Source organism: Asterias amurensis, chromosome 6 (genome assembly GCF_032118995.1).
Source record: "Asterias amurensis chromosome 6, ASM3211899v1".
NCBI lineage: Eukaryota > Metazoa > Echinodermata > Asteroidea > Forcipulatida > Asteriidae > Asterias > Asterias amurensis.
In genome coordinates, this window is record NC_092653.1 from 11,792,915 (window position 1) to 11,816,918 (window position 24,004).

Here is a 24,004-nt window from a genome sequence, read left to right on the forward strand (position 1 = left end):
AACACAATTGAAGTTTTTACAGTCCCTGTTAGGTAGCGCCCTCTATTGACCAAAAAGCTTCATAAAGTCTGGTAAAAAAGAACTTGGTATGTACTTGCTAGGTAATTATGAACCTCTCTCTTTGTGTTGTAATTTTTTGTAGATCATCGGTGTTTATGAAAAATACAATTAGACGTAAAAAACCTTAGGTGTTCAGGAAAATGAAACAAGATGTAAACAATTTTGAAACTTTTAATATTTACCAAGGTGACTTTTATTTGATTTTTCAACAGTTGAAACAAAAACTTGGTACACATATTTTGTGAGAAGTAAGAAATATTGGCGCTTTGACGAGAGCAGAGGCAAGGTGGACAAAGGATACCCACGATCTTTCAGCGAGGACTGGATGGGATGCATCAATCCAGAAAATCTTGTCGAGACCAGTGAAGAGGATGAGCCAGTAATCGAACCACCCAAAACAGATGCTGTAGTGAGCCCGGGTTCACATGCAACCCGAGCTGTTGCCTGTGGAGTTCATTTCTCACTGGTTGTCCTACTGTCGTGGTGTGTGATTTGATGACATCAGTGACAATTTAACAAAAAAACTTTTGTCCATGATTCGTACATAAACATGTGTGTTAATTCGCTTAATAGCAAATGAATGCTGCAGAGTCTCCAATACTTGGTGTGTGTTAAAAATAACAAATAATAACATGTGATGGAGAGTACAGGGTAGTGAGGAATGGTTTAACACTTTTATTTCTAACTTTGTATACAAAAATATAGTGCCAATTATTTCACTTTTTATGTTTTTGCAAAAAGTGGATGGACAACAAGCTTTGTATATAATAATTTATTATTCTATCGATCGTTCCCAAACTTATACAGGTTTGTCAGTTTATGTGTATGGTGTATTACATAAAGTGCCTACACTGCCAGCAACTGTTTTGTTAGCAAAAAAACAATTGTGTAATGTTCCTTTAAGATTTTGTGCAGCAAAAAGTAAAACTGTCCCGTGGAATCACTGAATAAAAAGCTTCAATTTTAGCAGACTTCTTTTTAAACAAATTATAAAAAAGTGTTGATTTTTTATTTTGAACATTTTAAATGCCCAGCCATTTGTCAGTGGCTTTCCATATTATGGTTCATTACCTTCTAACCAAACCTGAAAGGGAATTGAGTTAAAGAAACTTGAATTACATTTTTGAAACCTTGCAAGGGGATATTCAATCAATTGAGTTTTGCGGAGACACCATGTACGAGCTGCGATGGTTCTGTACATGGTGCCTCCACAAACCTCACTTGACATTTTGCAAACCTAGAAATTTCAAGGTTTTTGTGCATTACATTTGGTAGTGTCTGTTTTAAAATAAATTGTTTATCAGGGGCATTTTGGCCAAATTTTTTCCTTTTGAAAAAATATGAAAACTTGGTTTGAATATTCATACAAACATGCCACAGAGAAGCACTTTGAAATATCCAAATAAATTGGTTTAAAACATCTTCCTGTGCTTGATCGATTCTGTGACATACACAGAGCGATCAATCAAACAGGCATTGTGCCAAAGAGCAACTGGTCCTCTCTCATTCCTCTTTGATCTAGATCTTGTTTCATTTCTAACTATATGCAGTGTGGGGTGACGATGTAAAAACATGATGCATTTGAAGTCTTTTTTGGTTAACAAATCACCATTGTTAATTGATTCCCTTCCAGGGGTAAGGAACGAGAGGTATCGATATTCTTTATCCCCCGATGTAAATTTAACATCTATTAAATCGTTTGCAGTACCTGCTGCTAAAACATAGGATTCGAACTGCCTCTAGCCACCGGGCAATATCGGTGGTCTAGTTGGTATGACACTGCTCTAGAATTGCAAAGGTCGTGGGTTTGAATCCCACCCGAGTAATATGCCTGTGAGTATACAGTGCTAACACACATCGCTGCACATGGGTAAAAACCAAAAGACATCGATGTATGGCACAGCCGATGGTAGTGAGACTGAAAGAAGATGGCTTTAAATGGACATAGGCCCTACTAAGAAATGAACACCTGTTGGCAGGCCACACAATGATTATTAAAAAAATAAAAAAAAACCTGCCTTTCAACAAGTAAAGCAAGGAGAGGGTGTACAAGTTCTTAATGTGATTGATGTATTCAATGTGGGTATTTAATACCATTGTGTATCAGTAGTGTGGTGCTATTAATGGATTTATGATAACAATATTCTATTGGTGCACAATATGTGGCATGGTGTACCCCCTCCTAGTATTGTCTTTATTGTGTAATGGGAATCTTTTTTCAAAAAAATTATCACAGAACTGTCAATATTTGCATCCTGAAGTCGGGGAGATTCTGTGCAAATATCTGGGAGATATTTAGAATTACATTTAGAGGGAAAAAGTGTCAACAATCAAGGAGATTTTCAATTTTGTTCATTAGAACATGGAAAGATTGGGTTATTTTCAGGGAACTTTTTGCAGATACAGGGAGAGGTGGCTAGCTTTGGGTATCAGACAACTTTCTTTTACCATTCAGCAAGTTGAATTAACTGAAGAAGTATTTATAATGAAATCAACTCAATCAATTGATTTTAACCATTTTGTTTAATATTTGTACAGACTGTTTTAAGTACATGTAACTATTGTAATTAGTTTGATAAGTTATATTTTTCCCGTTTCAACAACTGAAAGATTTACGAATATAATTTCATATTGTGTGATGTTTAACAAAATAGCTCATGAAAATATGAGTGTATTGTACAAAGTTTTTATGCATTTTAAGGTGTACAACTAGGAGTAAGGCTGCGTAGCAATCATGCATGTAAATTCTTCAGCTAGAAATCTTGGATCTCTACAGTATAATTAAATAAATATTTATTAATTAGAGTAATGCGTAAGTCACAAAACCATGGGCGCCACCAGATTGGGGGTCATCATATAGTGGGAGACAGGGGGTTGTTTTTACAAAGAGTTAGGACTCGTCTTATCTCGAGTTAGGACGAGTAACTTGTCTTAACTTAGGATTAATCTTAAGGTCCGCATGCTACAGTGCAGGCTTGGGACTCGTCCTCAGTCCTAGGGTTAGTCTTAAGTTACGAAGAGTTTTGTGAAATCGAGGGCTGATACTTTTTTTTTGTAAGGGCATCTCTAGGATGAACATTAACAAAGGGCACCGTGCCCAATGCAACGCTCAGGGGCATGGGGTCCATTGCCTTCATGGATTAGCAACCCTGTAGTATTATGGTAAACATTTTCAATGGTACATGTAACTGGGTTTGCCCTTAACCATTTTCAGTAACCAGCTAGCAGGTTTAAGCTATCGAGTTATTTCACTAGTCCCTCAGCTTTTTCATAAGTCCATATTTCCAATCATTGAAACAGAGTAGCTTTTCATCGATCAACACTGGACTAGCCAGACGGACCACTTACAATGACTTGGAGTAAAGTTTGATTGGTCCTTGGGTGTTTTAACTGGTATCGGGCCAGTGTATCTAAACATTGAGGGAAATTGGGCTGAGTAAAGTATTTGTATAACTCGCTCCTTCCACCTGAATTAGTACTTGACAATTTGGAATGTCTAACTTTATGCATTGTTTTAATTGCATGTTTGAAATGTTTTTAAACTACTCACATGGTAGTACTTGAACCACTGCCCTATGCTTGAACTGTGATCTTCTTTAAACAAATTGATGTACATTGTATAAGATTTTGTTTTGGAATATAATATTATATTCAAAAACCAAATCTGATCTATGTATACATGCAGGCACAATATATTTCACAGATAGCTTTGACCTTATTTCTGTTTTTTTTTCCTTCTTCTTTGGTCTTTCATATCAGAGAGTTAAACATTTCATGATTTCATTTCCACTATTACAGATAAATGGTACTTTTAAGTAACACATCCTGTACACATTCAAGACTTCTTTCAATAAAGGATTGAACAAAATATATCTCGGGTCTTCTGGTGGCGCCCTACTTAAATTAAAAGCAGGCATTTAATTTAGCTGTAAATTAGTTTTAGTTCATACTTCACACAAACTGCGGGGCAGGTTGTGACAGTACTTTAATAGTACATGTTAAGTTAATTAAGTACAAATACAACATACAGTAATATTGATGAGATTGATAATTCTTTGCACATAATTCTTTGCACATAATTATAACAGTTGAGATGTATACATATAAGACAGTTTTTATGATATGGTAGCTTAAAAGAAATGGTTGACATAATTTGCAAGTTAAAGTTTGAAAACAATTCTGGTACAGGGTCTTTGCCTGGTCACTGGTGAATGTTTACATGTAGTTAAATTCATCAAACTTCTTACATAAATACATGCAAATAACATACATAATAATTTTTCTTTTAGCAGTGACACTTTTTTCAAATCTTTGATTTTACTTCAGTGTTTGGCAACTGCCAATGTTATAAAAAGAACTTTTGCCTGTGTATTTTTTAGTATTTTACTCTGTTCAACACATTTCAACATCTGGAATTTGCAATATACATGAATTACTCAACACTTAATTCCTTTTTAATAAGTCGCCTACAAATACTGTTGCTTCATCATGAAGTTTGACACAAGCAAAGGCTTGCCCAGATGATCCACAAAAATTTGCCTCGAAATTGCGTGGTTTTCCTTCTGTGCGAACTAACACGGTCGGCCATTTATGGGAGTCAAAAATTTGACTCCCATAAATGGCCGACCGTGTTAGTCGACGAAGTAAAAGGAAAACCGTGCAATTTCGAGGCATGTTTGTGTGGATCGTTGTATTCTACTATTATAACATCTTTCTACCCATATGCATTTTATAACCAACCGTTACAAACGCTTTTCAAAGACCAACTCAACCGATCCAAGGCAACGTGTTCCTTTAACCACTAACGCTCACGTGATCATTACAGACTGCAGTAGTACAGTCCATGCAAGCTAAGCTTGGACAAAACAGGTGCATTTGTTAGTAAAATTTGTCACAAGGTCCCCGATACTGGTATGCTACTTTACTGTGGCTTCTAATTTTAGCATTCTCCCAGATCAATTTCCTGGCAAAATTTTTAAATGTTTCCAACATCCTGGAATAAGTAGTAATAAAAATTGTGTAGATTGATATCAACCACATTATTGTACAATAAAAGTGAAAATTTAAAATGTTCTATAAAAATCATATTGCCAGCAGTGCTTACAACAACTTCAATTACAGGAGTTAAGTGTCATATTTTTTATTGAGTTGATTTGCCTTTCCTTTCCATGTTCTAGGTTTTAATATTTTAATTCTTTTTATTACAATTTTTCGCCAATTATAACAAAAATTGCACAATACAATATATTAAGCATTGAAGTACTGAGCAACCCAGCCAGCTAGGTGGGCAGAAACATGAGTGAACAACTTTCAGTGAGGGTGGTACACCCAATCAGTTAGAAATAAAACAAAAGAATGTTCCTTGCTATGTACAAAAACATAAAATGAGGGTTGTTTTTAGCCAATTACAAATATACATTCTTGACATAGGTGAGTGGTCATACAAGCACTCTAGACTCAAGCTGGTGTTGGTGATCACCAATGTGTTGGTTAAAGTCCTGGTCTCGACATTTGTGTCATTCAGCAGTTACTATGTCCATTGGATAGGGCGTAAAGTCGTAGGTCTCATGTTCAAGATCATTGGTATAATAGGTAAATAAAACAAATAATATTAACAAGAAGTACTTGGAGCTGGTAACTGGGGGCTCACCCTGCCCTCTGGTTACACCACTGCTACCTATCCACATCTTAATAACTAACAAGGCCAACTTTTAAAGGGTGACAAAACCAACTTCTCGTTTCACCCATTGTGTAAATAATAATAATAATAATAATAATAACAATAACAATAACAATAACAATAACAATAACAATAACAATAACAGTAACAGTAACAGTAACAGTATAAAACCATTCTTTTAGAGCGCATATCACCGTGAGGTCCCTATGCGCTGTAATAGGAAATCAACAACTATTGTTGACAGATATGTTTTTAACCGGGTTTTGAATTGTTCTGATGTCTCAACCTGTTTGACATCCTCTGGACGATTGTCCATAACTGAACTGCTGCATATGTTTCAGTTTTTGTTAGATTACGAACTTTTTAAAATCTTTCACATGGAAGACCAAAATACATGCACAATGCTTCACGTGTTCTAGTTAACGACACAACCAATAAATTATCTTTTTCAGGACATCGTTGGGTCAGGCTTTGTCCCACTGTAGCTAGGGGCCCCTTTTGTGTTTTTAATGGACCGCGCCAGTCTATTCCAATTTACTCTCCCGGCAGTGGCATTAAAACTTTTCATGACGCTTAGTTCATCGGGTACCGGTAATCCATCTCTTTTTATTGGAATAACATTTATACCATAATCATTTTTGAGTTTCAGTGTCTGTTGCACTAAGTACTCTCCATTTTCAAAATCTTCCCCACGGAGGACCAAGATACAGGCACTCCGCTTCATCAGATAGAGTTTACCCGAATATACGTAAGACCCCAGGTCTGCGTCTTTTTTATACGTGCATCCCCTTAAGTCTCGCTCAGTCATTAACTCATGGAGAAGGGTGTCCTCTACCCATTTTTCGTCACTCTCTCCGTGTGCAACATAGAAATCAAACAAGAACTTATGGTCTTTGTCAGGACTCACTGACCCTGATGGTGAACGAGCAGCTGGCTGAGATTGTGCTCCTGGTTCTTGGAGACCTAGACCTGATGGGACCCTGATCTCCATGCCCCTGAATCCACTCACCAGTGGCCCTATACCTTCCTCGTCCTCTTGGGTGTCTGACCCTTCAATCTTGGAAGCTGCCAATCTCAAATCATTTCTGCTTTCAGGGCCTGGGGGCTCCTGACTCGATGAATTTCTGACCTTCGTGTCCCTGATTCCACTCACCAGTGGCCCTACAGATTCATCCTTCTTCAGGGTGTCTGACCTTTCAAACAGGGAAGCTGCCAACCTTACATCACTTCTGCTGCCAGAAGGCTTCTGACCTGATGAATTTCTGACCTTCATGCCCCTGATACCACTCACCTCCTTCAGGGTGTCTGACACTTTAAACTGGGAAGCTGCCAATCTGGTGACATCACATCTGTGGCCAGGAAACTCCTGACCCGGTGAATTTCTGACCTTCATACCCACAACTCCACTCACAAGTGTCTCTGAACCTCTTCCACCCCCTTGAGTGTCTGATCCTAAACCCAGTGAACCACCTGCATTCTTCTTGGTCACAGCATCATATGCTTGTGTTCTAGACTCTCTAGCCAAATTATCCAATGTTGATTGTGGGATCGGCTTTTCCCATGGCCCCTTGAGAGTACCACCGGGTCCAACAGGTGCAAATTGTGGTGACAGCTCAGGAGAACTCAGTAGAGTCAAAATGTCCACATTGTCTTCAATCTTCTTACAGTAGTTACAAACCATCTGCAGTTCTTGTTTATATTCTTTACGTAGATCAAGAGTAAAGCAATTTCTAGTCAAACTGCCGCTTCCGTACTGTGTCATGGCCTTCCTCATTGACTGAACTATGTCCTCTAGAATAGGCTGAGCATTTTCATCTCTGTCTTCACTTCTCAACAGTGATAGGTAACTGCAAAACATTTCTTGAAAATATCCTGTATATTGTGCTCCTGGTGATTCCAAAAGCATGGCCTCTTTGAAGCGATCAATAGACTCACGGTATTCACCCAAATCAAAGAAGCATCGCCCAAAGGTCTGTTGCAAAGTTTGTCTATCACTTTGATCATCGCAATCTTCGCATCGTTTTAGGGTCTCCAACTCTAGTTCCAGATACTGTCGTTGTTCCTCGGGGGATACCACTGTATCACACTTAGCAAGCAGATGGTAAACTTTAGCCAAATTGAGCAAATCCCATGTTGTATTGCGAAATTCAACTGCTTTCTCAAGGTCAGTCTTGGCATTTTTAAGCATGTTTTGGTGTGGCGGGGGAAATTGTCCCCTGTCTTTATGTTTAATGTAGTTTTTATTTTGCCACAGGTAGTTTTTATAATAGATCATACCCCTTGTGCTATAAGCATAAAAGTTGTAGCTGCTGTGATCAAGTGAGATTGAATTTTGTAGCAATTCAAGTGCACTCTTATAGCAACCTGGTTTCTTAAGTGAATACTCAAAGTTTGCATAACGAGCAAGAAGCCTTGGGTTATGTGGACTGACTTCCATGGCATGTTTCATACACATCTCGGGATCATTAAAACAGTCCCTTAACATTTGTGGCTGTAAATGACCATATTTGAAAACTTTCTTACTTGTTATCACTCTTACTAAATCAGCTAAATGGCGCCAGCTTTCCCACCGATATTCAGAATCACCCGGATTCCTGTTTGCTATCTTAAAGAACAAACCGACAACACTTTCCATATGCTCATTAGCTTTGGAGTAATCTTGTTTATATATCAGCTTATCAAAGAGCTTATGCAAGTTTTTGGCAATGAAAAACTCCCAGAAGTCCTTTTCTGATGTGTCCACCATTTCCCCTGCACATCGGAGGGCTTTTCCAAAAATATCATTGGATTGTTCGTACCTCTCGCTACAACGCTCATCTGTGTGCATATCGACAGCATACACATAAGCCTGTTCAGCAAGACATCTTGCTCGAGCCTTGATGGTGCGTTTTTGTCTTGCATCCTGGTTGATTAAATCTTCCCACTTATCTTGGTAGTATCTAGCCTCCTTCTTCCTGTATAGTGCCAGTAATACATGTTGCATATTGGCCAATGCGTTGAGGTTATCGGGATCCTTTTCAAGGACCGCGAGAAAGTGTTTCTGGGATTCATCGTAGCGTTTGAGAGCAAATTTAAGAAGACCAAGGAGATTGAGGATAGCAAGTTCTTCTGGCCTACCTAACCTTGTTCTCAAATCTTGCTCTATGTCAAGAAGTTTTCTCTTCACAGTATCTTGGTTGATGTTCTTGTCAGTGATTGGGAGATCAAGTTTAAAGAGTCCCGGAATAACGTCTACACCCGCCATGTCCATCTCGGATGAGAAACAAATACTTGTTGAATGTTGGGACACTGCCTAGCAGACACACAAGAAGTGAAAAACTAAAAGTTGGAACAGGTAAACCACTATGTTTAGGAAATGGGAAATGTGCCGACAACATTAAAAAAACATGGTTGGATCTAGAAATTGGTCGAAAATGAGAAACCAGTATGTTGAATGTCGGACAGTTGTATTATAAAGCGCATTGAGAGTACTTGCAGTACTGAATTGCGCTATATAAGTATTTCTTATTATCTCTGCCTAGCAGACACACAAGCAGTCTATTTTAGGAAGTGAAAAACTAAAAGTTGTAACAGGAATACCATATGTTTATTAGCAAATGAAAAATGTTCAGACAACATTAAAAAAACATGGTTGGATCAAGAAAGTGGTCGAAACTGAGAAACCAGTATGCTGAATGTTGGGACACTGCCTAGCAGACACACAAGCAGTCTATTTTAAGAAGTGAAAAACTAAAAGTTGGAACAGGAATACCATATAGGGTTTGAGGCATTGCATGGTGGGGTATCAATATATATTTGGTTTGCGGTAACACCATGTGTGTATCTACTTGCCAGGTAGAGTTGTTCTTAGGGAACTGTCTTGCTTTATTCTACTGCCGCGGAGGAGTAGATAATCGGGGGTTCGGGAGACTTCTCAGTTCTGACGATGACTAGAGCAAGCTAGTCGAAACGTTGAGACCAATTTCAGAACTGACTCCGCGGCAGTACAGTTATTACGATCCTACAAGCTAAAGTAGTAGTCCAGTCTAATTTCTATACCATCAGCCCTGGTAATAGTTATAAAAGCGGTACCCGCTGCCAAAACATAGGATTCGAACTGCCTCTAGCTGCCGGGCAACCTCGGTAGTCTAGTTGGTAAGACACTGCTCTAGAATTGCAAGGGTCGTGGGTTCGAATCCCACCCGAGTAACATGCCTGTGATATTTTTTTCTCAGGACTCGGGAAAGTACTGAGTATACAGTGCTAACACACATCGGTGTATGGGTAAAAACCAAAATTAATATTCTTTATCCCCGATGCAAATTTAACATCTATTATATCGTTGCGGTACCCGCTGCCAAACATAGGATTCGAACTGCCTCTATAGCTGCCGGGCAACCTCGGTAGTCTAGTTGGTAAGACACTGCTCTAGAATTGCAAGGGTCGTGGGTTCAAATCCCACCCGAGTAACATGCCTGTGATATTTTTTTCACAGGACTCGGGAAAGTACTGAGTATACAGTGCTAACACACATCGGTGTATGGGTAAAAACCAAAATTAATATTCTTTATCCCCGATGCAAATTAAACATCTATTATATCGTTGCGGTACCCGCTGCCAAAACATGGGATTCGAACTGCCTCTAGCTGCCGGGCAACCTCGGTAGTCTAGTTGTAAGACACTGCTCTAGAATTGCAAGGGTCGTGGGTTCGAATCCCACCCGAGTAACATGCCTGTGATATTTTTTTCACAGGACTCGGGAAAGTACTGAGTATACAGTGCTAACACACATCGGTGTATGGGTAAAAACCAAAATTAATATAAAAGCAGGACAGTTCTTTTCAGAACTGAGAAGTCTCTCGAACCCCCGATTATCTACTCCGCGGCAGTAGAATAAAGCAAGACAGTTCCCTAAGAACAACTCTATCTGGCAAGTAGATACACACATGGTGTTACCGCAAACCAAATATATAGGAATACCATAACTTTTAGGAAATGAAAAATGTACAACATAAAAAAACCATGGTTGGGTCAAGAAATTGGTCGAAGATGAGTGTGACAACGACACGCAGACCACAAGCACAGGAGGCCATTGCCTCTGTTGGCTTTAAATGGTTTGTACTTTTTGTAGATCAAAAAGTACCCAAACCCTCTAAATGCATTTGTTATGAACTGAGATATGGTGGGGAAGACGTTTTAAAAGTACAATCATCCACACAAATATACCTTGAAATTGTACGGCTTTACCTTAGCCCTGGTGGCCTTATTACACTTTTGTATTATACTACTGTATCTGTGTACAGAGAAAGAGTCCTATATAGGGCTAGGCTTTTAGCTTAACTTCATGCAGAACCACACAATTTTGAGGGATATATTGGTGTGGATCATTATATTCTACTTTTAAAATAACTTTCCAATTTCCACCATCATTTCATAACATGCTCTTTATAGCCAAAAGCGCCCAATCTGAAGTCAATGTGTCCCTTTTAAAAGTATGATCTTTTTGACTCACCAATCAAATGCTGCAACTGTAACCAATTGTCTGAGGACACTAACACAATACTTGACTCAAGTTAGACTTCTTTCCAAGTCCATGAGCTGCCAGTTTCAAGCCAGTGTTGTCAATCTTATAAATGCAGATATCTTGTTCTCTGCTCATTCACTTATAATCAAACTGTTGGAAAACAAAGTCAGGTCCCTTTATTGGAAATGCAAAAAAGAACTATCACTTTTGCTATGTTAACAAGCAAAAATAGTCACACCATGACTTGTCCCTGTCCCTGTATCATAAATTTGGGTCAGATCCCTGACTTCAAGACTTCTTTCAATAAAGGATTGAACAAAATATATCTCGGGTCTGCTGGTGGCGCCCTACTTAAATTCAAAGCAGGCATTTAATTTAGCTGTAAATTAGTTTAAATTCATACTTCACACAAACTGCGGGGCAGGTTGTGACAGTACTTTAATAGTACATGTTTAGTTAATTAAGTACAAATAAAACATACAGTAATATTGATGAGATTAAAAATTCTTTGCACATAAGTATAACATTTGAGATGTAAACATATAAGAAATTTTTTGTCTTTTCATAATATGGTAGCTTCAAAGAAACGGCTGACGCCATTTGCGAGTTAAAATTTGGAAAAAATACTGGTACAGGGTCTTTGCCTGGTCACTGGTGAATGCTCACATGTAGTTGAATTCATCAAAGTACTTACAAAAATACATGCAAGCTTACATAATAATATTTCTTTCAGCAGTGATACTTTTTTTAAATCTTTTAAAAATCTTTTTATCTCCGTGTTTGGCAACTGCCAATGTTTTAAAAAGAAATAATAACAATAACAATAACAATAACAATAACAATAACAATAACAATAACAATAACAATAACAATAACAATAACAATAACAATAACAATAACAATAACAATAACAATAACAATAACAATAACAATAACAATAACAATAACAATAACAATAACAATAACAATAACAATAACAATAACAATAACAATAACAATAACAATAACAATAACAAAATTTGACACAATGTCCGAGACCAGGGTCATGAGGGTAGGCTATACTTTACTGTGGCTTCTATTTTCGGCATTAGTGCCAAGTGCGATTACACAGCTATCCCAAAGGCCTATTTAAAGCACACCTACATTTACATGTATGTAACCTACATGATTGAGACCATACAATGTAGAGGGTATATTTACAATAATTCAAAACTATTTTGGTGGTTCTCCCACAGATCCATTTCTAGGCGATGATTTTAAATTGTCTCCAAAATCCTGGAATAAGTAGTAAGTAAAACCGTGTATAATGATATCAACCACATTATTGTACAATAAAAGTGAAATTTTAAAATGTTATAAAAAATAATATTGCCAGCAGTGCTTACAACTTCAATTACATGAGTCAAGTGTCATATTTCTTATATAGTTGATTTGCCTTTGTTATCCATGTGGTATATAACAATAATAACTGTAAAATTTGTATTTCTTTTTATTGGCCAGCAACATAAAACAAAGTTGCTCACTGAAAGAATCTATGGTACAAGAACAAAAACAATACAACAATGTACAAATATTTAAGGCATGGACACTATTGGTGATTAGCATAATACATACTAACGAGTAATGGAGAGCTGTCGATTGTATAAAACAATGTGAAAAGCTACTCCCTCTGGTGTAGCGTAATTTCTGGGAAAGAGATAATTTTTCACTCAAGTAATAAAAGACTTCAGGCCTGAAGCCTTTAACTAAAAGCACCCACATTTTGTGCAAAAAGGGTATTTTTCTTTCATCATTTTCTTGCAAATTCGATGACCAATTGAGTCCAAATTTCACAGACTTGTTAAGTTATGCATAACGTTGGGATACACCAAGTGAGAATACTGGTCAATTACCAAAGCTGTCCAGTGCCTCTAAGCAGCAACCTCCAGTGAGGGTGGTACACCCAAACAATTAGAAACAAAAGCGTTCCTTGCAATGTAGGTGAACATAAAATGGGCTTCTATTTTGCCATTTACTAATATAGCCATTTACAAATTTCCATTCTTGACATAGTTGAGTGGTCATCAAGCACTCTGGACTCAAGCTCTTGTGTTTGTGATCACCATTGTGTGGGTTCGAGTCCTGGTCTTGACACTTGCGTCATTTAGCAAAACAATTAAACATTTGCTTCAACTTTTGGATAGGACGTTCAGTCATACAGTAGGTCACATGTTCAAGATCATTAGTGTATAGATAGATAAAACAAATAATATTAAACAGAAGTACTTTGATTGAGCTGGTAACTGGGGGAGGGGGCTCACCCTGCCCTCTGGTTACACCACTGCTACTTATCCACATCTAAGAAACTACAAAGATAAACCTTTACTGGGTGATACAACCAGTCTCTTGTTTCAACCATTGTGTGCCTCCTTTGTTTCACTGTAACTAGGGGCACCCCTTTTGTTTTGAATGGTTTTTGCCAGTATATCCCACTTTACACTCCCAGCTCTAGCATCAAAACTTCTAAAGACACCCAATTCTTTGGATACCACCGATCCATCCTTTTCTATTGGAATAATAGTCCAGCCAAATTTCTTTTGATGTATCAGTGTTTGATGCTCCAGGTACTGTCCCTCTTCAAATTCTTCCCCATGGAGGACCAAAATACAGGCACACTGCTCCATAAGATCGAGTATACCCCTTAACACCAAAGACCCTAGGGCTGCATCTTTCTGTGTGCATCCCTTTAACCTTCGCACAATCTTTAACTCATGGAGAAGGGTGTCCTCTACCCATTTTTCATCACTGTCTCCATGCATGACATAGAAATCATACAAGAACCCATGTTCCTTTTCAGGACTCGCCGTGCCTGGTGAAGACTCGACAGCTGACTGAGATTGTGCTCCTGGTTCTTGGACATCCTGACCTGATTGGATCCTGATCTCCATGCCCCCGACTCCACTCACCAGTGGCCCGATACCTTCCTCCTCCTCCTGGGTGTCTGACCCTTCAAACTGGCATGACTGGGAAGCTGCCAATCTCATGTTTCCACTAGGGGGCTCCTGACCCGATGAATTTCTGACCTGCGTGCCCCCGATTCCACTCATAAGTGGCCCTATACCTTCATCCTCCTTCAGGGTGTCTGACCCTTCAAACTGGGAAGCTGCCAATCTGGTGACATCACTTCTGTTGCCAGAAAGCTTCTGACCTGATGAATTTCTGACCTGCGTGCCCCCGATTCCACTCATAAGTGGCCCTATACCTTCATCCTCCTTCAGGGTGTCTGACCCTTCAAACTGGGAAGCTGCCAATCTGGTGACATCACTTCTGTAGCCAGGACGCACTTGACCCGATAAATTTCTGACCTTCATACCCTCAACTCCACTCACAAGTGTCTCTAAACCTCTTCCACCCCCCTGAGTGTCTGATCCTAAACCCAGGGCACAAGCCATACCTCTTGAACTGCCTGCATTCCTCTTGGTCACATCATCATATGCTTGTGTTCTAGACTCTCTAGCCAAATTATCCAATGTTGATTGGGGGATTGGCATTTCCCATGGCCCCTTGAGAGTACCACCGGGTCCAACAGGTGCAAATTGTGGTGACATCTCAGCTGGTCTCAGTAAAGCCAAAATATCCATACTATCGTCAATCTTCTTACAGTAATTATACAGCATCTGCAGTTCATGATCATATTCCTCATATAGATTAAGAGTAAAGCAATATCTAGTCAAACTGCCGGATCCGTACTTTGTCATGGCCTTCCTCATGGACTGAACCATGTCCTCTAGAATAGGCTGAGCATTTTCATCTCTGTCTTCACTTCTCAGCAGTGAAAGGTAACTGCAAAACATTTCTCGAAAATATCCTGAATATTGTGTCCCTGCTGACTCCAAAACCACAGCCTTTTTAAAGTAATCAATAGACTCACGGTATTCACCCAAATCAAAGAAGCATCTCCCTAAGGTCTGTTGCAACTTTTGTCGTCTTTCACTGTGATCACCGCAATCCTCGCATCGCTTTAGGGTCTGTAACTCTAGTTCAAGATACTGTCGTTGTTTCTCTGGGGATACCACTGTATCACATTTAGCGAGATGGTGATAAACAGTGGCCAAATTGAGCAAATCCCATGCTGTATTGCGAAATTCAACTGCTTTCTCAAGGTCAGCCTTGGCATTTTCCAGCATGTTAGGGTGTGGCAGAAAAAATCGTCCACCGCCTTCTTTGTACTTTCGCATTTGCCACTGATAGCTTTTTACATAAATCATGCCCCTTGTGCTGAAAGCGTAAAAGTTATAGCAGCTGTCATCAAGACGGATTGATGTATATAGCATTTCAAGTGCCTTTCTATAGCAATTTTCTCTCTTTAGCGAATACACAAAGTTTGCATAACGAGCAAGAAGCCTTGGGTTATCTGGACTGATTATCATTGCTCTTTCCATACACATCACAGGATCATTTATACAGTCCCTTAACAGTTGAGGCTGAAAATGACTGTAAGTGAAATGTTTTATAGTCTTTATCATTCTTGCTATATCAGCTAAATGCCGCCAGCTTTCCCACTGATATTCAGAATCACCCGGATTCCTATTTGCTATCTTAAAGAACAAACCGACAACCCTTTCCATTAATTTATTAGCTTTGGAGTAGTTATCTCTGTATCTCAGCCCAGTGAAAAGCTTATGCAAGTTTTTAGCAATGAAAAACTCCCAGAAATCCTTTTCTGATGTGTCCACTATTTCCCCTGCACATCGGAGGGCTTTTCCAAAGATGACATTGGATTGTTCGTACCTCTTGTTACAATTCTCATCTGTATGCATATCAACAGCATACACATAAGCCTGTTCAGCAAGACATCTTGCTCGAGCCTTGATGGTGCGTTTTTGTCTTGCATCCTGGTTGATTAAATCTTCCCACTTATCTTGGTAGTATCTAGCCTCCTTCTTCCTGTATAGTGCCAGTAATACATGTTGCATATTGGCCAATGCGTTGAGGTTATCGGGATCTTTTTCAAGGACAGCGAGAAAGTGTTCCTGGGATTCACTGTAGCGTTTGAGAGCAAATTTAAGAAGACCAAGGAGATTGAGGATAGCAAGTTCTTCTGGCCTACCTAACCTTGTTCTCAAGTCTTGCTCTATGTCAAGAAGTTTTCTCTTCACAGTATCTTGGTTGATGTTCTTGTCAGTGATTGGGAGATCAAGTTTAAAGAGTCCCGGAATAACGTCTACGCCAGCCATGTCCATCTCGAATGAGAAACAAATACTTGTTGAATGTTGGGACACTGCCTAGCAGACACACAAGAAGTGAAAAACTAAAAGTTGGAACAGGTAGAGGAAACGAGAAATGTGCAGACAACATAAAAAAACAGGGTTGGATCAAAAATGTGCAGACAACATAAAAAAAAAGGGTTGGATCAAAAAATTAGTCGAAAATAAGAAACCAGTATGTTGAATATGGTTGAATGTTGAGACACCTAGCAGACACACAAGAAGTGAAAAACTAAAAGTTGGAACAGGAATGCCATATGTTTAGGAAATGAAAAATGTACAGACAACATAAAATAACATGGTACGATCAAGAAATCGGTTGAAGATGAGTGGGATAGGCCTGGAATGACACGCCGACCACAAGCAAAGGAGGCCATTGCCTCTGTTGCCCCATGTCTTGGCCTTGGTGCCCCTTCAAAAGTTTCAAAATGACTTAAAGATTTTACAATCCAAGTGCCCTTTGCAAAATGAAAATGGCCCTGGGATATCGAAGATGAAATGACAGGACTAGTCGGAACTTCCTTTTCTTCCAATTTGCCTCAGATATCCAAAAAAGAACTATCATTGTTTCTATATTTGCAAAAGATAGTCACACCATGATTAAAGGTCTTGTCCCAGTCCCAGTCCAAGGTTGTATCGTAAACTTGGGTGAGATCCCTGGCTATACATGGCAGCTAACGGTTGAATTGCTTCTGACTGGCACGCCCGAATAAAGATATTGACTAAATAATAGGGAGCTTGCCAACACAGGGATGGATAGTTCAGTTGATTTAGCGCCGGTCCGGAGGGTCGTTGGTTCAAGTCCCACTCCAGTAATTTTATTTTCAAACCCAAAGAAAGCATGTAAAAAACAAGCTACTTTTGAAGCATTTATATTCTAGCAGCAAATAACTAGCAGCCAGATCAAGGTGCTTTATCAAATATTCATCGGATGTTTATAGAGCAATCCTCAACTTTTCTCAACTCCCACGAGAGTTGCAGCTGAGAAGTTGAATGGCGAGGCGAAGGACCCTGCTACGTTCGAGCTGCTGCCTAGTCTTGGTGCAAGACGTTTCTCTTTTCCCTTTCACGCACACCACGGCCAATTCACCAACCGCATCGACTCACCCGACTTAGTCCACTCACCGCCCCGGAGAAACATCTTGGTTCGTTTGCTGATCGCTCGGGAAATTCCGAGCACATTCCAAACATGCAGTGCTGCGCTGGGCCTGCATAACTCTGACGTAGCAGTATCAGTATAATTTCCCACAGTCTGGTATCTGTACATCTCCGGTGCAACGCAACCAGAAACAGGCAGGCTTCCTCGTATGTTAGGGCTTGTATATTTACATTCGTCTATTAATTTTTGTAAACATAATTGCTGCTGAACGATGTGCAAATTTTAGTTTGCCCTAAAATACGTTTTTGGGGAAGATTTTGAGAATTTTTGTAAGTGCAATTAATTGAGGGGAATGGAATCTAAAATGTTATGAACGAGGATGTTTAGCAACAGAGCTAACAAAAATAGATCGATGTACACGAACATGGGATTTTCTGGCATCTTTAGTCTTAGTCCAAAGGGTAACTTTGTAGGTAAAACTAATTATAGGGTCACAGTGCCTGAAAGTAGTTTTTATGCAGAAAAAACTAACACAATGTACATACGAAACTTCCGTATCATACTCACACAGCTTGGTCAAAATCAACCGGTGGTCGACCACCATTAAATATCTAAGCCTATGAGTAATTTGACACCTCTTCGCGCAGATAAGAAGCCCAGCCACAACACCACGTTGTCATTCGGTTGTGTACTGTGTGCATGTGTACAAGAAGGTACATGTACATGTCAGACATCCTTTGCCTACGCACTAATTGCCACAATTAGACGTGACATTGTTCACAAGGTATTCATGGAGGACAATTTTGGCGAACGATTGTGATCTCTTCTCCCAAAACTGTGCTTTATAGTAAAGTGCCGATAGCCATGCAGGATATCTTTCTTTTTTTTTTAAATAATGTGCAAATATACCCATACAAGTTACAAGTTCTCTCATCTGCAAATAAAACACTTGACTCCTCGAGTCTTGCCGATGCGGTCAGCAATTGTTATAGTAATTTTTCATTGACTAACAATTTCTTCCCTTCAACAATCAATCGCAATTCCGCTGATCTCTAATTAATAATAACATAAAGATCAGTGATTTGCATGCGCAACAAAATGCACATGGTGTGTATTTGCCCGGGTTCCCGCCGCATGATGCAGTGGGGCCTTTACTCGACACGGGAGCATGCAAGTTACCAGGCTGGCCCGCTTGTCTGTTTCCAGCTGTGCGCGTGCGTAGTATTTTGTTGACCCACACGTTGAATATGTATGTGAGGTCACATAACTCAAACATGCAAACGGACCAAGATGTTTCTCCGGGGCGGTGAATGGACTAAGTCAGGTGAGTCGGTGCAGGCGCTGTCGGTGAATTGGCCGCGGTGTGCGTGTAGGGAAACGAGAAACGTCTTGAACCAAGACTAGCTGCTGGCATGCGAGGGTGCTTTAGGCAGCCAGCCACATCAATCTGTTTATTTGAACATGGAGCAAAGCCACAGAGAGAAACCAAAGCACAACTCTACTCACTTAGGTCTAATGTCTAAGCTAGGCATCGAACCAGGGCTACATTGTGAGAGGCGAGTGTTTTTATGCACTTCACCACCAAAGCCACCCTAAAGTTGCTTATTATAGCACTTACCCTTACGGGTTTATCCAATGCAATAGCATCTCATCCCTCAGGTCAGAGGCTCCAATTTTATACACCTGGGTTAAGGGAAGCAACTATGGTTAAAATGCTTTACTCAATAATGCAAATGTCAAGACTAGGAATTGACAGCACACTCCAATGACTCTGCCATCCAAACTTGATTTTGATGCACTGTGCATGGCTGCAACATAAATACCCAACGGCCGTGTCTGATGGGCAGCTATGGCTACGGCTGAATCACGGTGCATGATACATTGAAGTATATAGTGCATCCTTTGCAAAACCCTTGCAACAGTCATAGCTTTAGCCACTAAATTGGGCAGAGTCACTATTGGCAGGTTTCAATCGTAATACCATTTTATGAATGCTTGCGACATTTGATTTATACGCCATGTTATTTGATGTATGTATATGCCTATAGCAAAGTTTGCCATGTGGATAATGCAATATCCACCAACAAAACTTACTGAAATAAGCAACTGCAAAACGAATGAATTAATGCTACGACTAAAGCATAACCAAGACTGTGTGCACGGTCTAACTCAGCTGTCAAACATATGATTCGAACTGCCTCTAGCTACCGGGCAACCTTGGTAGTCTAGTTGGTAAGACAATGCTCTAGAATTGCAGTGGTAAGACACTGCTCTAGAATTGCATGGGCCGTGGGTTCGAATCCCACCCGAGTGACATGGCTGTGATATTTTTTCACAGGACTCAGGAAAGTACTGAGTATACAGTGCTAACACACATTGGTATATGGGTAAAAACCAAAATTAATATTCTTTATCCCCGATGCAAATTTAAAATCTATTATATTATGGGTGTAATGAACAATGCATGTTTATGCTGACCAAATTAAATTTGAATAAATCAAAACTTACTTTATTTTTCCTCTTGACTTGGTAAAATGAAACCAACTCAAAAACAACTTTGCCTGAAGATACCTGTGTAGAGAAGATGATGAAGAACTGTTTAATTCTGATGAGGGAGGAACACTAAAAAATATAGGAAATGCAAAGACTACAAAAAAAAATGCAACAAAAAATATGAATACTGGAGTTTCAATCTTCCAGTATTTGAGTGTATGTTATGGCCATGGTAGGAGCAGGGAAGTCTTTTGATCTTGTAACATCTTTTACAAAAAGAGTTACCCGGCCACACAATTGCTGTCCCTTGTTTGCTTTGTATACATGATCTGCCTCAGAGTTATATTATACCTTGTAATAATAGTAGTTATAATATGTAGTTATCTACCGTAGCAGTTAGTATTTATTTATTTGTCTATTTAGTGCTGTTATCCCGTTTTGTTTTGTAATCTTGAAACCGGCTCATCCGCCACAAGCCTTGGCTTTTAGGATGATGCCTCCATGTGATGTGAATGTGGAAATAAATGTTATATTGATTGACAATAAAACCAAGGGGTTTTCCCGGTTTACCAGATGGGTTTAATTCTGCTCATTCTACGCATGCAACTAATGCTTTAAACATGCAACACCCTCCCTCGGCAGAGCATTTCGGGATGTTGTTGTTGCAACAGTTGACATTATGTAATAAAACTTTTAACCAATCAGTGCTCTGGGTTTAGCCACAGTTATACAGAAAATATTCACTTGGTCTACATCCAGTCAACTAAACTACTTACACACTCCTTAATCTTCTTCCTTGGAAGTGCTGCTCACAAATGAAGACTACACTACAAAATACAGCACCGTGAATGAGTGCACATAATTTTGAAACCATTAAGTAGCAATTTTAGCCCTGCAAGGTAAAACTGACCTGAAAAACTCTCAGTACATTCTTAGAAGCATTCAGGGACGGTGAGATGAGCTGGGTCCATCTCCAAGAAGTTCCAGTCCCTGATTGTGCGAGTAGGAGCGGGATCCACGTTACTGTTGCTTCTGTGAGATGGCTTGCCAGTTAATGTCTGCATGTTCAAACAACCTTCCAACTGATACAAGCAGAAAAAAAATCATAGTTGTAGTGTTTCTGTGTTTTCAACACAGTAAAACAAAACAATTGTAAACGGAAGTCCAGACATTCATTTGGACTAAGACCCAGTAACTGGGGCCCTGAGTTCCGCGAAAGAGTTAAGCAAAAAGTTGACGTCTGTGGTTCGTATCCTTACAGATACTGTACCAACAAACATTGAGTTACACAGGGCCCCGTACGGGTAAAGTTGGGGCGCGTAACGGCAGTACCGCTACAGTACTGCTCTTATTCAACCCGTAGTACGAACAGATGTAATTTATTTCTAAATGTAATATGACAGCCCTTTGATGTAAGGCTTTGATCTAATTGTAGAGGCGCTTTATAAATACCTACTACTATTATTACTTACTGGGTCTAATAACTTGTAGCCAACACAACAATTCATGCTTTTCCTCTGTGTACAAAAGTTAGAGCAGGGGTCGAAATTGCCACTAGCCCACTAGCCCGGGACTACCAGATTTACAGCCGGGCTACTCATTTTTCCAGTTTGATGCAAAAATCGATGTTACGAACAGCAATGAACTGAACTAAGCTGATGGTGTATTGTAAAGTTTATGCTGTGTTTCAAGCTATAATGTGTTTTTCGGGCTACTAAAATCTAATCAGGGCTGCTACAAATTCTTGGTTACTAAGCCCCCCCCCCCCACCATGAGAATACACTTAATTTTGACTCCTGTTTAAGTGTAGAGCCAGCTATACACCTACATGACCTAGGCTTAATCTCTGGCTGGCTCCTTCGTAAAACTGCAAAGTTCACTCAATTACTATCCCACCATGATCCATAGTCTTCAACACGGCCGCTAGGCCTCCATTATTTTTTAAGTTTACCATACCCAGGTAAAAATTCCAGTTGAACCTAGTTAACTGGTGTCAACTGGTTCAACTGGATGGTGACCAAACTCGTCCATTTTCCATGTTAACCAACTGGTTTGGACTAGGTTTAACATGTTCAACCATGGAGGAAGGAATAGAAGGAGCTCGAATGAAGGGACATCAAAAGTCGAACCTGCGGTACCGCGGCCGTTTAACAACACCTCGTAATCACCGACATACCTCATACAGACAATGGGCGAACTGGCGGATGTGAGTTTGCGCGTGCGCACTTGGTTCTTCACTCAACCATGGTGTCGTATGTCGAATGGATATAATACAGAAAAACAACTTTTTTGAGACCTGATAAAAATTGTGTACACTTGTGCTCACCAAATCGAAAAAAACACAATTGAATACCATACAACCACCCTCGTGTGCTAATACCCAAATTTTGAACCACCACTAGTGACGACCGGAAAGTCTAAAAAAAATGAAAAAATATTCCATGATGTTTCAGTGAAACACCACAAATGGTAAATGAAAATGTGTGTATTCACAATTCTTGTCTCCAATGATTCAACTTTACACGAAGGCAGCGGTGCAGAGTGGCGGTACCGCACGTTCTGTACAAAGAAATCTAATCCTGCTCGTTAATCGGCCGTCCAGCTGGAGGTCTCCTATCTTTTTCCACTGGTTAGACGGGAGCATTGTCAGGGTATTCTTTTGTTACTCTGCGGTTTTGCGGGTCGTTCGAGCTCCTTCTATTCCTTCCTCCATGTTCAACTAGGTTGAAATTATAAACCAGTAGGTTTCTGTCCATTTTCCATATTAAACCAACTGGTATTAACTGTGTTTAACTAGTTTATTAACTGGTTTTCAACTAGTTCCAGTTAAACCCAGTTTAACTAGGTTCAACTGGAATTTTGACCTGGGTAGTTGATGCAGAGAGTGCAACCAATAGTCAGATAGTATATACTTCTACTAGAAATTAATTAATAAAGGCTTCCCTGTGATTTGTGAGGAGCCTTATTGTTTCTAGAACTTAGATTTAGAAGTACCATGGATTGGCTGAGGTAGGATTAACTAACAAAAGACAAAGTATAAATATAGGGTAAGTATGAAGTAAAAGCAAACACTAACATAGGCCTAACTGTTATTGTATTAAAACCTTCATAAAAAAGCAACGTTGATTTATGATTTAACAAACCTACCTTCCTGTTCAGAACTTTATATTATTATTTATTATGGTCCCTGATGTCATCATCATAATGTTTTAAAATGAATCGAAAACATGACGAACAATTGTTTTATCTTGCCTGCATGATCCCAAATTTGAAGCGGAGCATAAACAGGAATCCATAATTTGTGTATCATACCTTCCCACTGGTGGTATGTACATGTACTGATTACATGTACACGTTTGTACCGTAGTATCCGGAAGCAGTGTACACAATTGCTGTGTCGAGTGTGTGTGATGACAGGTGGGCGTTGTATTGTATGTTTATGTTCGCCCTGAAAATACATCAAACGAAATTTGTACCTACCCTTTTAATGTTTTTGCCGAAATTCACCACTATTCACATCAACATTTGCGATTGAGATACAAAACGGGAACAATCTTACTTGAATATTCACATAAATACATATGTTTCATGTCTTTTAAAGGCCTCCATAGCGTGGATTTCTCATCGGGGAATTTCCCAGTGTGGTCGGGTAGACTTGCCAAAGTCGATCAGTTGAAAGTGCGCGCAAGTGCATTTTGATGGGTTTAGTTGCGATAACAGGGACTTTTCGTTTTCGACGACGGATGTTTCTGCGACGGTTGTTCAGCTAAACGTTGTCGTTTTCAGCACAACGAAGATTCATCCCAAGTACTGTCGTAGAAATTGAGGGACGACCGTCCTCAAAGCCGACGCATGCGCAGGTGACGCCAAATGTCATCTTTACCGTCGCAGAACCATCCGTCGTCGAAAACGACAAGTCCCTA

The 24,004-nt window shown here is 39.5% G+C and overlaps 3 protein-coding genes across 5 annotated transcripts in view; 1 reads left to right on the forward strand and 2 right to left on the reverse strand.

Moving 5' to 3' along the window:
• LOC139938170 (matrix metalloproteinase-14-like) overlaps positions 1 to 6,152 on the forward strand; it is a 33,016-nt gene extending 26,864 nt beyond the window's left edge. The window contains exon 10 of the mRNA XM_071933561.1: positions 273 to 6,152. Within this exon, the coding sequence (XP_071789662.1) occupies positions 273 to 556 (284 nt within the window). The 3' untranslated portion in view covers positions 557 to 6,152. The remainder of the gene's footprint in view (positions 1 to 272) is intronic.
• Positions 952 to 16,369, reverse strand: LOC139938169 (uncharacterized). 2 transcript variants are annotated; one of them, XM_071933560.1, is made up of 3 exons: positions 16,338 to 16,369; positions 11,232 to 11,393; positions 952 to 9,032 (listed from the first exon to the last, which is right to left on the reverse strand). In XM_071933560.1, exon 3 carries the CDS (start codon positions 8,988 to 8,990, stop codon positions 6,189 to 6,191), a length of 2,802 nt encoding a protein of 933 aa, XP_071789661.1. In that variant the 5' UTR covers positions 8,991 to 9,032; positions 11,232 to 11,393; positions 16,338 to 16,369; the 3' UTR covers positions 952 to 6,188. The 2 variants fall into 2 exon arrangements, with proteins under 2 accessions (XP_071789661.1, XP_071789660.1); XM_071933559.1 differs by lacking the exon at positions 16,338 to 16,369 and having other exon boundaries at positions 11,232 to 11,407.
• Positions 11,578 to 23,664, reverse strand: LOC139938168 (tetratricopeptide repeat protein 22-like). Of its 2 annotated transcripts, none has more exons than XM_071933558.1 (5): positions 23,562 to 23,664; positions 20,992 to 21,163; positions 20,097 to 20,159; positions 19,207 to 19,271; positions 11,578 to 16,507 (listed from the first exon to the last, which is right to left on the reverse strand). In XM_071933558.1, the coding sequence occupies exon 5, from the start codon at positions 16,463 to 16,465 to the stop codon at positions 13,634 to 13,636; it is 2,832 nt and encodes a 943-aa protein (XP_071789659.1). In that variant the 5' UTR covers positions 16,466 to 16,507; positions 19,207 to 19,271; positions 20,097 to 20,159; positions 20,992 to 21,163; positions 23,562 to 23,664; the 3' UTR covers positions 11,578 to 13,633. The 2 variants fall into 2 exon arrangements, with proteins under 2 accessions (XP_071789659.1, XP_071789657.1); XM_071933556.1 differs by lacking the exon at positions 23,562 to 23,664 and adding an exon at positions 23,229 to 23,384.
• Between the last annotated feature and the right edge of the window lie 340 nt (positions 23,665 to 24,004).

Bases quoted from the DNA above. Each gene is read 5' to 3' on its own strand.
- LOC139938169 (XM_071933560.1), bottom strand. From the start codon at position 8,990: ATGGACATGGCGGGTGTAGACGTTATTCCGGGACTCTTTAAACTTGAT.
- LOC139938168 (XM_071933558.1), bottom strand. From the start codon at position 16,465: ATGGACATGGCTGGCGTAGACGTTATTCCGGGACTCTTTAAACTTGAT.